We start from the raw sequence: 13,535 nt of genomic DNA on the forward strand, positions 1-13,535 counted from the left end.
GTGATAGGTAGTGAAGAATTAAACCCAAATGTTAACAATAACGTTAAGGTAAGAAGAAACTTTATATCGAACTTCCCGAAACGAAGAAAGCTAAATATCTTTCTCAATTAGTACCGAAACAAAACAAAAAGCGTTTTCGAGGTGATTTACCTATTTATTGTGAAAAAAGATTAGAACTAAATCAAACTAACCGAAAGATAAAAGTTAAAGATAAAGTTAAAACCTTTGACCACCTTGAATCAAATCAAATCAGTAAAAAAATAGCCGAAGAAATTAAAACTTAAATTAAAAAGATAAGTAAGTCAAAGTGTTTATAAATTTAATATGGATGAAATCAAGGTGGTGAAAAACTAAACCCTACCAATTTTATTAAATTTTGTTAGTGAAAAAATAAAGTTTAATTACGAAGAAACCTTTTATCGAACTTCCTAAACGAAGAAAACAAAATGCATTTCTAAATTAGGGGCAAAACAAAGGCGTTTGAGGTAAGAAAGGACTAAAAGTAAATTAAACTTATCTACCGAAAGATATAGATAAAATTACAACCTAATTTGATCACCTTCAACTTATCAGATCAATTGATACTTAATCAAGAAGAATAAATTAAAAAAAGTGTTAATTTAATTATGCAATCAAATCAGAATCTGGATGGATTCTGGTTTCATTCAAAAGGATTCTTTCCGAGCGAGTGAGATAAAAAACACCTTTCTAAATTAGTAAAGGACTAAAACTAATTCAAACTTACCTACCGAAAGATATAAGATATACAACCAAAATTGATTACCTTGAACCAAATCAAATAAAAAAAAGTGTTTATTTAACTATGGATGAAATCAAATCAGAATCCATCCAATCCGCTGAAATGGAAATACAAAACGAGGTGAAAATAGACAAACCAGAACCAAAACTTCCTTTCTCTATAGACAGTTTGCTTGCGGATAAGTTCGTTAGTGATAACAATGAAGCTACCACGTCAGATGACTTGGTTTATAATAAAGAACAGGATAATCAAGATGATGTTGATAGTAGCTGTTCTGAACAGTTGGATGTAGAGAGTTCTACGGCGGGCGATGCGCAGGAGTTTTTGGAAGCTAAGTCTACTGAATATCCATCAGGTAATGTTCTTTTGATAATTAAAAATCTAATCTAATCTAATCTAAATCTAAATAATATTACGTAGCTATTATGACGTAGGCATCCGCTAAGAAAGGATTTTTCAAAATTCAAAGTCAAAGTCAAAGTCAAATGATTTATTCAAAATAGGTAATAAATTACTCGTATTGATGGTCTGGTATGGTGTTAGATTTGTAAGATATAGTGGTGATAAGTATTACGCAAACTTAAAACTAAAGCTACGAGGGTTCCAAACGCGCCCAGGTCTGAGAAGAGCCCACAACAAACTCAGCCGGGTATTCTTTTTATTATCACCACTTTACAAAATTATTGAAACTTATTAGAACCATCACAAAGTCGTTAAGCAACTCATTCCCAAGCTTGCTTATCATTTAAATAATCCTTTACATTGTAATAGGATTTTTCAATTCAACTCTACTAACTAGCTTTATCTAACTACTGTGTGAATTGAAACATGAATGAAATTGAGTGTGTTTGGAGTTTGTGTGGTGCTGCGTGGTGGTGGTGCGTGTTGCTTGCCTGGTGGCTGCTTCTTCCTGCATGTTTAGCAGTGGGAGGGCGGGCGGTGCATTTCGCATGCTGCATGTTGCACCATACAGATTCGACCTGTTTCAGCGGATTATAGCAAATTAATCTTTTGGTTCATTGTATTTCATGGACTTCCGCAAAGTAACGCCTGCTTCTATACAACATCTAATTACTGTGCAAATCCGTACTTGGCCAGCGTGGTGGACTATGGCCAAACCATTCTCATACTGAGAGGAGATCCGTGCTCTGTAGTGAGCTAGCTATGGGTTGATCATGATGATAATGAGTTATAATAAATATATTCTTAAAAAAAACCGGCCAAGTGCGAGTCAGGCTCGCGCACTGAGGGTTCCGTATACTACAGTGGTATTTTTTCGACATTTTGCACGATAATTCAAAAACTATGATGCATAAAAATAAATAAAAATCTGTTTTAGAATTGACATATTATTGATATTGATTCGAAAATTGAAAATACTAATTATTAGTTCATGACTACAATTTAATTTTTTTTGTGTGATTTAACCCTAAATTCACGGTTTTCAGATTTTTCCTCGAATGTCTGCTATAAGACCTACCTGCTTCCAAATTTCATGATTCTAGGTCCACGGGAAGTACCCTGTAGGTTTCTTGACTAACAGACAGACAGACAGACAGAAAGACAACAAAGTGATCCTATAAGGGTTCCGTTTTTCCTTTTGAGGTACGGAACCCTAAAAAAACAATCAGGGCCTTTGTTTTTGATCCAACTTCAAAACGTATGAAAGTAAAGACTCAAACGGATGTCTCATAAAAATAAAAAACACGCAATTTTTCAACATCTTTATCATAAAAAGCGATGTTAGGTACTTTAACCCTCAAAGATAGTTTTACAAATTAATCATTGTAAAAGGAGAGAATGTAACTCGACGCACTGTAATTCATTTAGGCTGATAAAAAAAGAATTCAAAAGTAAAAAACTCATAAGTTCGCGCCTTCGCGGCCCATTGCCTTTTACGCTATGCCTCTGAGTCTGACGACACCATATTGCTTTTTGGCGCCAATTAGGTGTTGTCTTTGACGTGATTACAATTTATAATCTGTTTTAAAATATTATAACGAATGAAAATTACAAAACGAATACAGTGCGACAAGGCTCTTTTGGCGCGTGGTGAAAATCGTAACTAACGTTGCAAGTGTCCTCTTTGTTTTTGTTTGAATAGTCTGCCTTTGTTCTACTACTATGCCAGCATGTCATGTCATTAAAAGTAAAAAACTCATAAATTCGCGCCTTCGCGGCCCATTGCCTTTTACGCCATGCTTCTGACGACGCCATATTGCTTTTTGGCGCCGATTAGGAAGTTTCAGGGCGAACGTTCCGTAAAATTTTCATAGATGGCGCTGTTTACTGCACCCACTAAAAACGAAAAATAATTTCCGAGCGAAGGTATACGCTATAATAATTTGTACGTAAAACATCCTGCAAAACAACAACGTCAATAAAACATACGGACAGCCAGGCAGCTCTTTCAGCTCTGTCCTCTGAGGTTGTTAACTCAAGACTGGTTGAAAACTGCAGAGACACCCTGGCCCAATACCGGGTGGTTCTACGCTAGGTACTAGAGCATGCTGGAATAGTTGGCAACGAAAATGCTGACATTCTGGCTAAATCATATTATAGATATAGGTATTATTTTTCGTTTTTGGTGGGTGTAGTACACAGCGCCATCTATGAAAAAATTTTGGAACGTTCGCCCTGAAACTTCCTCATTAAGTGTTGTCTGTGGTGTGATTACAATTATTAATTATAACCTGTTTTAAATTTAACTCAAAATATAATTATGATTTCCTCATAATCCATCCATACTAGTTACGAGTATTTTAGTAATCCATACTAATAGTTTAAACGTGAAAGTGTGTCTGTCTGTCTGTCAGCTAGCTTTTCACAGCCCATCCGTCCAACCGATTTTCTAGCTATCTCTATAAAATTTTGTCAAAATCGGTTGAAAGAATGAGCCGTGAAAAGACAGACATGTAAACACACTTGGCATTTATAATATTAGTATGAATTTAGAACATAATAATTATGTACCTACTACATTTAATTTAGTAGTAATAAATAGCGGACTGAAAAGTCATTTCAGAAATTTAAACGATTTAAAATTGTAAGTGTAGGTAGTTTAATAAAAATTTATGAATCTTGAAATTTTCTTAATAATGGCAAAATAAGTTGCGAAAATCGTGCGCTAATTTTTTTACAACCTGCTAACAGAAAATGAAACGAAGTATTCACACTATACGACATATCGCAAGACTTTTTAAAATCTGTTTTGGGAATTATTAGTCCAGTCCGTGTCTATCGGTCTATTACTTTTTCACAGCTTAAATAATTTTAAACCAAGATTGACGGGTAGGTCCCATCCTTATCCTGCATCCTTCAGGTTGCATCCTGGAGATGGACATAGAATAGCTATATGTATAATACTTTATCCCGAAACAATAAGCGATAGGACATACCTAATTTTTGTACTCTTGTGTTTTGGTTTTGGGGTTTGAATAGTGAAATTATTTATCCATGTGGTCGGGTGAGTCTGTCTTACTCCAGTTTTCGGGCTAGTACTAAGAATTTCTTAACAGAAAATCCTAATACCTGACTATTTTTAGCCCGACCTGGGAATCAAACCCAGAACTTCGTCATTCGCAGTTGAACATGCTAACCACTAAACCGATGAGGCTGTCACACCGTGTTTTAGCGTTATACTATGCTGTGTGGCTCACACGGACACGGCATCGTATCGGAACGCTAAATCGCTTATGGGGGCACAGCTTTGCACGTACGACACGGTGCTAAGGCGGTTTAAAATAATATAGAAATCGTGTCGTGCTCGTCCTTATAAAAGCGCGCTTTCCACGCCGCGCTTCAAATTAGCCGTTTAAATTGCTTCCATGACGTTCCATTCCCGCAGCAAATAAAACGATTCCCGAACGCAACTGATGTCTCATTTTCTAAATTTGTTACGAAAAGATAAATCTCCGTGCCGTCCCGACTCTTGTTAGCTAAATCTCTCTACCCAGTAATTATTCACCGTTTCAAAAAAAAAAGAGAAATAAAGATGAAAAGAAACTCCCCGTCTGAAATGTTAGTGGTCGGGAGATCATTAAAAAGCTGTAAAATTCTATTACTGAAACCGAACGGGTTTTTGAACGAAAGCGCGTGTGTCAAGCGGTCATCGACAATTTTATTGTTTCTAATTTTCAACTCTGCAACGTTCGAATTTCGAACTTATTTGTAGCGAAATAAAAAGTATGACGATATTTTTTAATCTGTTATTATAATGGCGGTCGTTACAATGGCGCGAAAAAGTTGTAAGCCGTTTGACAGGTGACGATACTTTGACATTAATTGCTTTACCAGTGTTGTAGAGTTTTTTAAACGTGTATTGGAGCCATGTTTTCTTGTCTTTTGAACGGATGGAGTTATTTTTAGACGCTAATGAATTTATTTTGGGTTCTATTGAAGTCTTTGTTATACCTACATGACTATGACTATTGGAATAGTAGACGTAATTTTAACAATTGTTTTTTCGGATACTTATTATTATTTTGAAAACCTTTCTGATGCCAGATATTCTGTGCCAGTGATTTGCGTTATTTTTAGGGTTCCGTAGGTACCTCAAAAGGAAAAACGGAACCCTTATAGGATCACTTTGTTGTCTGTCTGTCTGACGGTCTGTCAAGAAACCTACAGGGTACTTCCCGTTAACCTAGAATCATGAAATTTGGCAGGTAGGTAGGTCTTATAGCTGACATTTGGGGAAAAATCAGAAATCTGAATTTGTGCTTACATCACACAATAAAAATGAAATTGTAGTCATGAACTAATAATTAGTATTTCCAATTTTCGAAGTAAGATAACTACATCAAGTAGGGTATCATATGAAAGGTCTGCATTCTAAAACAGATTTTTATTTATTTTTGTGCATCATAGTTTTTGAATTGTCGAAAAAATACGACTGTATTACGGAACCTTCGGTGCGCGAGCCTGACTCGCACTTGGCCGGTTTTTTATCCCGGAAATCAATGAGTTTCCATGGTATTCTTAAAGGCCGTTAAACGTATTTATATGGTTGATTTGAACCAAATTTTATCTAAAACTGTTGGGACGTGAAAAGCTAGCAGACAAACAGACAGATACACTTTCGCATTTATAATATTAAGTATGGATTAACATAATATATATTATCTCATTCACCACACATATAACTGGTTAATCTAAAATATATAAAAGGAAAAGGTGACTGACTGACTGACTGACTGACCGACTGACTGACTGACCGACTGACTGATCTATCAACGCACAGCTCAAACTACTGGACGGATCTGGCTGAAATTTGGCATGCAGATAGCTATCATGACGTAGGCATCCGCTAAGAAAGGATTTTTGAAAATTCAACTCCTAAGGGGGTGAAATAGGGCTTTGAAATTTGTGTAGCCCTCGCAGACGAAGCCGCGAGCATAAGCTAGTGATTTTATAAAAATAGATCCTGTCGCCCACACGATTTACTTACACTCACAACGGCAAAGAAATTACTGAAGACCTTATTAGAGTTGTATTTCAGTTTAACGATCCAATAATATGGGAAAGTATCACATTCGAGATAATTTGACGTGGAAAAAATATTGTCTGGTTACGACATTGACTTATGAAAATATTATTTCGCCTCATAGGCATACAGTATAAACTCGATTATCTGGCCCTCAGTTATACGGATTTGCGGTTATCCGGACCACTAACAGAAAATAATTGTTCGGCCAAGTGCGAGTCAGACTCGCGCACCGAGGGTTCCGTACTCGGGTATATTTTCCGCCATTTTGCCACGATAAATCAAAAACTATTTTGCATAAAAGTAAATAAAAATCTGTTTTAGAATGTACAGGAAAAGACCTTTCATATGATATCCCACTTGGTGTAGTACCTAATCTTACTTTGAAGATTGAAAATACCTACTAATTATTTGTTCATAAACACATTTTAATTTTTTAATGAATATGAGGAAAAACAGACTGCAGGTGGTAATACAATTAATTAACAGATTGTGAGCTAAATCAATGGCACTAATCAAAAAAATCTTAATGACAATAATATTTCTGTGCATTAATTAGTATTGTTTAAACAATTAACTATTTAAAATAAGGAAGTTTGACAACCTAAGCGGACGCGCCCCTTCGCCACCTGACAACTATTTTCAATAAACACCTCAGACCATGAGTAATTAGAAGCAATATATCAACGTGTCGGATGCGCCATCTTGCTGCGTTTCCCGCGCTAATGAGCGCGCCAAAATAACCGTCACTTTACTTTTTAAATTGTTAGCGCGAAGGTTCAATTTCGAAGGAGTTTTTAAATCTTTGTAATTTAAGCTATTGGTATTTTTTTCTTTAAGATAATTACGGTAGGTAATTTTATAACGACAATTAATAAAGAATCTTAATTTTACTATTTGTCGGGTGCGCCATCTTGGTGTGTTTCCCGCGCTGATGAGCGCGCCTTAATAAACGTCACTTTACTTTTTAAAGTGTTAGTGCGGAGGTTCGATTTCGAAGGAGTTTTTAGGTCTGTAATTTTACTTTGTGGTTTTTTTTCTTAAGACCTTTTCATAGTAATTTGGTAATGACAATTAATAATCTAAAATCTTACAATAATAGAATAAGACAAATAAATGATTGATTGATCTTAATAGGGGGGTGGGAACGGGGCGCACACCCGTACAGCCCCCCGCGCTGACTTGGCTTGGTTTGGCTGGGTTCTCCTCATTTCGGATCTAAGATATCCCTCAGGGAAACTCCTAACATAGCCTTCTCCATAGCTCGCTAAGCAACTTTGAATTTGTGGACGAGGTCGTTTGTTAGGCTTACGTCTCGAGCAGCACCATACGAGAGGAAGAACACATACGTGGGTCGGATAAAGTTGACTATAAACCTATATTTCAAAAATCGTCTTAAAGAACTATACTTATCGATGCCATAATAGTTAATTTATTCGATCATAGGTATAATATGTAGGTCTATTATAATAATATATGTAGGTATGTAGTTATATATATATTTCTATTATGGATTTTGTATATATATTAATATTTATAATAGTTATGTATATGTATGATAGTTATGTGTGTATTACTGAAATAGTTAATTATATTATATAATATTATACTACTTCATTTTTCTGTATTGCGTGTAAGTACTATCCAACACACCTAGTTTCTCCTTTCACCAAAGGTTGCCTGGAAGAGATTGCTGTGAGCAATAAGGCCGCCTTTGCATACAATAATTTTTTTTAGTTTAAGTTTCTGTAATAGTTATGTAATATTTTTTGTGTGCAATAAAGTATTTCTATCTATCTATCTATCTATCTATATTTTTTTTCTAAAGAATATTAGCCATGTTAAATGACTAATATTCCCCTTTCCTCTCCAACTAAGCGTGAAGCTTGTGCTAGGAGTAGGAACGACAATAGTGTAACGGGCGGGATTTGAACCGTCGACCTTCGGTTTTCAGTCCACTACTTTACCAGTTGAGCTATTGAGGCTCAATTTTTTTCAATTTCGCAGGTTCGTGCAGCTCTCGAGGCAAGAGGGCCAGAACAGCGTTCAGCGCGCAACAGATCAAGAGCTTGGAGGCCGAGTTCGAGAAGAACAGATACCTGTCCGTAGCAGCGCGAGGACGACTGGCGAGGCAGCTACGACTTACCGAGACTCAGGTAAAGTTGAGTGTACTTCGCAGGTTCGTGCAGCTCTCGAGGCAAGAGGGCCAGAACAGCGTTCAGCGCGCAACAGATCAAGAGCTTGGAGGCCGAGTTCGAGAAGAACAGATACCTGTCCGTAGCAGCGCGAGGACGACTGGCGAGGCAGCTACGACTTACCGAGACTCAGGTAAAGTTGAGTGTACTTCGCAGGTTCGTGCAGCTCTCGAGGCAAGAGGGCCAGAACAGTGGCATGACGTCATTAAGCCAGGTTCGCAGATATTTCCGACGGGTTGTACCTAACTTCTTACGGCCGAAATAAATAAGCTATCCATCCACGATTTGCTCTACTAAAGATGCAAATTTGGCATAAACTCCATACAAGGTACCTACCACAAATTTCTATCCTTAGTAGGGCAAATCGGGCAAGTCGAGTGAACTTATTAATTTCGGCCGTTAGTGGTTGCAGAGATAATAATTTCAAATATTTATTGTTTCAGATAAAAATATGGTTCCAAAATCGGCGGACAAAATGGAAAAGGAAATACACGAACGACGTCGAAATCCTAGCTCAACAATATTACAATAGCCTAGGCATTATTACACCTAGACCTATGTTCGTAGGTGACCGACTATGGATATTCAACTATCCAAATAGATTGCAACCCACCCAGCAACAGCAGTGGGCGAAATCGCTTAACCATATCGCCAATGTACCACAAAGCCAAATTGTTGAACGAAACATGTTCAGAAACCTACCAAAACCGGAAATACCATTCATTTTACCGTCAGCGTATCCGAACGACAGAGCCTTTTTGAATATCGAACGTTCAAACGTCAAAGTTCCCGCGCAAAATCGTCTATCGTCTGTGCCTAGAGAAGTCTATTCCAATATGGCGACAGCTCAAAGAAGTTTGGATGTGTATAAAAATAATATTTTAAGTTTAAATTCAAGTCAAGAATCTAATGTCGACCATTTAAGAAGACTGGAAGAAAATTTTAGTATTTAGTTTTTAAACTTTATGTTTTTAAATAGTAATTTAAAGTTATTAATAAATTTTATAAACATAATTCGATGTGTTATTTCTTTGTTAGTTCCTTGTAGGTATGAAGTAAGTAGATTATATCCAAACCGTAAATTTAGCAAGTCAGACGCACTTTGCAGTTTAGATATAAAAGTACAAGTTTTTCACACCGCACCGCACCGCACATTTAATTCGCACCCTATGTACTTTTTTTTTAACTTGCGTGGTGGCCATTTTGATTTTTCAGCCATTTTTATTTTAAATTGTTTGTTTGTTGTTATAGCGGCAATAGAAAAGTATACTCTGTGATAATTTTAATTTTCTACTTATTACGGTTCATGAGATAGCCCGCTGACAGACATGGACAGACGGACGGACAGCTGAGGCGTAGTAAAATGATGTCAATGTCATCAAAATGCTTATCTATCATATTATTATTGTGTAACAATTCTTAATCACGTATATTCTTGTAATGCATTACTGCATTGTCACAACAAGTTGCAAGTTCAAGAGTACGACATTCGTACGACCTTAAAAATGATCACGTACAGTCACTATCATGATCAACCCATCGCCGGCTCACTACAGAGCACGGATATCCTCTCAGAGAGAAGGGTTTTAGTCATAGTCTACCACGCTGGCCATGTTAGACTTCAGACACCTTTCAGAACATTATGGAGAACTCTCAGGCATGCAGGTTTCCTCACGATGTTTTCCTTCACCGTTAAAGCAAGTGATATTTACTTAAAACGCGCATAAGGAAAAGGTGGACTGACTGACTGACTGATCTATCAACGCAGAGCTCAAACTACTGAACGGATCGGGCTGAAATTTGGCATGCAGATAGCTATTATGACGTAGGCATCCGCTCCAAATGGATTTTTGAAGGGGTGAAATAGGGGTTTGAAATTTGTGCAGTCCACGCGGACGAAGTCGCGAGCATAAGCTAGTCATACATAAAATCTATGCAAAGCAATATTATACAACTTATCGTAAGTAAGTAGGTATTCTTTGAATTACTCAATAATATAATAATTACACCATTTTAACGTATAAAAACTAAGTATTATCGCCGAAAAAATCATTCGATCATCAAATTTTATCGAGTTCTTCATTCTCACGCATTTGTCATAACAAAATCAAAATGGTTTCAGCGATTTTAACAATTTGTGCATCAGCAGTATTTCTACAGGTCAGTAAATAAAATTCTGTCCACCTATACGCGACAGGTTTAGATGGCAATCGGGGTACGGGGCGGGGGGACGCTCTACACTCGCACATCTGCACCTGTGGCCCTACCGCGGTTGTTTGACAGCTACAATGTCACGATCGCAATCATCTCTGATTGGTTAATGCTCGCTCACTATTGGCCACAATGCATTGTTGCAACAAGAATCGCACAAATTCAGCCAATCAAAACAATTGAGATTGTAATTATTAATGATTGATGCAGGTTTTAGACAATCGCCCCGCGGGTTAGCGTGGGGCTGTGCGGGTATTTGGGGCATCCCCACCTTGATTCCTGTTCAGCCGTTCCGAAGATTAGCCCGTTCAAACAGACAGACAAAAATTTTAAAAACGTTTCATTCAGTAATCATCATCATTATCATCATCCGATAGACGTCCACTGCTGGACATACATAGGTCTCTAGTAGGGACTTCCACACGACACGGTCTTGCGCCGCCTGCATTCAGCGGCTCTCAGCGACTCGTGTGATGTCGTCTGTGGCCTATTGGGGGGTCTTCCAACACTGCGTCTTCTGGTGCGAGGTCGCCATTCCACCTTGGGACCCCAACGTCTATCGGTTGTACGAACTATGTGCCCTGCCCATTGCCTCTTCAGCTTCGCAACCCGTTGAGCTGATTCAATAATAATACGAGCTTAATATAACGTAGTTATTTCGAAATTACAGACATACAGACACTTCTATTTTATTTATTAGTATAGGTATTAGTATGGTAGATTATGGATAACAGCTAATAAATATTTTTTTCTAGACAATATCAGCACAATGCAGAGTTAACCCTGGCCTTCCCCTCGCACCAATCCCAGAAGCATTGCCAAACAATTTGCCATACATACCATATGCACCACCACAATACATACCAGAGAACGCTGCGATATTCAACGGCGGAGGTTTCCAAGTAGCAAGTTATTCTTCAGTTGGACCAACTGGTATAAAGGTCCAATCAGATAATTTAGCTGTAGAAGGTCCTTTAAGTGTGTGTGGGAAGTTACCTTTCCTGGGAGTAGTGACAGTGGAAGGCCCATTGCCAGCAGTTGGCCAAGGCGCCGTGGCATATGAGTGCGGTAAAGGCAATGTTGGCATCCTCTCTGAGGGCATACTTGGCGAAGGACTTGGCGTATCCGCTGGCTTGACTGGCCTTGGCTACAATGTTGGCAATGGGTTGCCCGTTGTGCGTTATTAGTAAACTGGATTAATGATTTTATTTGTTGGTCATTTTTAATAAATTATATTGGTTGATTTTGTTTGTCAATAAAAATGTGATATTATACCATCGATTTGTTTTATTATCAAACTAGTTTTTCCCGCGAGTTCGCATAGATTATGGTATTTAAAGATCTATTTGATAGATTTTTATGTTTAGTGGGTTATTCCTCAGATGGTCCAACTGGTATAAAGGTCCAATCAGATAATTTAGCTGTCGAAGGACCTTTAAGTGTGTGTGGAAAGTTACCTTTCCTGGGAGTAGTGACAGTGGAAGGCCCATTGCCAGCAGTTGGCCAAGGTGCCGTGGCATATGAGTGCGGCAAAGGCAATGTTGGCATCCTCTCTGAGGGCATACTTGGCGAAGGACTTGGCGTATCCGCTGGCTTGACTGGCCTTGACTACAATGTTGGCAATGGGTTGCCCGTTGTTCGTTATTATTAAACTGGATTATATTCGTTGGTCATTTTTAGTTTTTTTTTTTTTTTAGATTTAATTATATTGGATGTTTTGTTTGTCAATAAAATTGTGATATTATCTGAGTTCTTTTATTATCAAACTAATTTTTTATTCCCTTTTGCTTGGCTTTTGGTATTTAAGGCGAAATGGGTTCACAAAGGCGATGAAAAAGTGAAAAAGGCATGGGAAAAGTCTGGGCCGCCCGAGCGCAAATTTGTTGCACGCTTTTTATAAATATTTATATTTAAACTATGTGCTCTGTTACCATAAAATAATAACGTAAACCCTTAGTGTATTAAACGTTGAACGTAAACACGAAATTTTATTGAAATTGGTTTTATATCAATCGAATAAAAATGGTTTTTCTCCTAATGGTCGTGTAAAAAATGCGTATTTTGGTAAGTAGGTATATTGCGTATATTAACTTCGCGATTTATTTGTATCGAGCCAAATTGTGCCAATCGTGCTTTGGCTCTCGTAATTCACTAAAGAATATCTTTAATTTTTGTAATATCTAAATATATAAAAGGAAAAGGTGACTGACTGACTGACCGACTGATCTATCAACGCACAGCTCAAACTACTGGACGGATCGGGCTGAAATTTGGCAAGCATCTATTATGACGTAGGTAGACATCCGCTAAGAAAGGATTTTTGAAAATTCAACCCCTAAGGGGGTAAAAAAGGTGTTCGAAATTTAAAAAGTCTATGCAGACGAAGTCGCGAGCATAAGCTAGTTAAAAAATAAATAAACAAATTCGTTTTTAAGGCCAAAACTTGATTCTTTGAACATCCGAAATGTGTCTTTAGGAACGTAGTTGTCTATAGTACACGGGAGGTTGAAATAGCAATCGGGGAGGGAACGCCTCGCACACCCGTATAGTCTCCATGCGGGCGAGCGCGGGTGACGTGCGGGTCCCCCCGCCTCATACCCCGATTGCCATCTCCCGAGTATACGTTAATGAGGCAACCTATTCGATATAGCCCAAGTTACAGAGCCAGTGGTTTGGTACCTCTTGGATTTTAATCTCCATAATCAACTCTCAAAATCCTGGAAGGTTCTGAACGTCCACCGCATTATCTTAAGGAAAAAGTCACTACCATTATGTGGTTACAGCTGTGATAGCCTTGTGGTTAGGACGTCCGCCTTCTAATAGGAGGTCGGGGGTTCGATCCCGGGCACGCACCTCTAACTTTTCGGAGTTATGTGCGTTTTAA

At 37.8% G+C, this 13,535-nt stretch overlaps 1 protein-coding gene across 1 annotated transcript; it reads left to right on the plus strand.

Annotated features, from left to right (window-relative positions):
• Positions 1–823: 823 nt before the first annotated feature.
• Positions 824–9,122, plus strand: LOC117994638 (NK1 transcription factor-related protein 1-like). Its single transcript, XM_069507999.1, has 3 exons — positions 824–1,115; positions 8,253–8,573; positions 8,884–9,122. The coding sequence occupies exons 1-3, from the start codon at positions 824–826 to the stop codon at positions 8,970–8,972; spliced, it is 702 nt and encodes a 233-aa protein (XP_069364100.1). The 3' UTR covers positions 8,973–9,122.
• Positions 9,123–13,535: the final 4,413 nt, after the last annotated feature.

Source organism: Maniola hyperantus, chromosome 27, assembly GCF_902806685.2.
Source record: "Maniola hyperantus chromosome 27, iAphHyp1.2, whole genome shotgun sequence".
NCBI lineage: Eukaryota > Metazoa > Arthropoda > Insecta > Lepidoptera > Nymphalidae > Maniola > Maniola hyperantus.

Coding starts and splice junctions, on each gene's coding strand:
- LOC117994638 (XM_069507999.1), top strand. CDS start 824: ATGGATGAAATCAAATCAGAATCCATCCAATCCGCTGAAATGGAAATA. Junction 1,116..8,252: donor GTCTACTGAATATCCATCAG/GTAATGTTCTTT, acceptor TCAATTTCGCAG/GTTCGTGCAGCTCTCGAGGC. Junction 8,574..8,883: donor TACGACTTACCGAGACTCAG/GTAAAGTTGAGT, acceptor TTATTGTTTCAG/ATAAAAATATGGTTCCAAAA.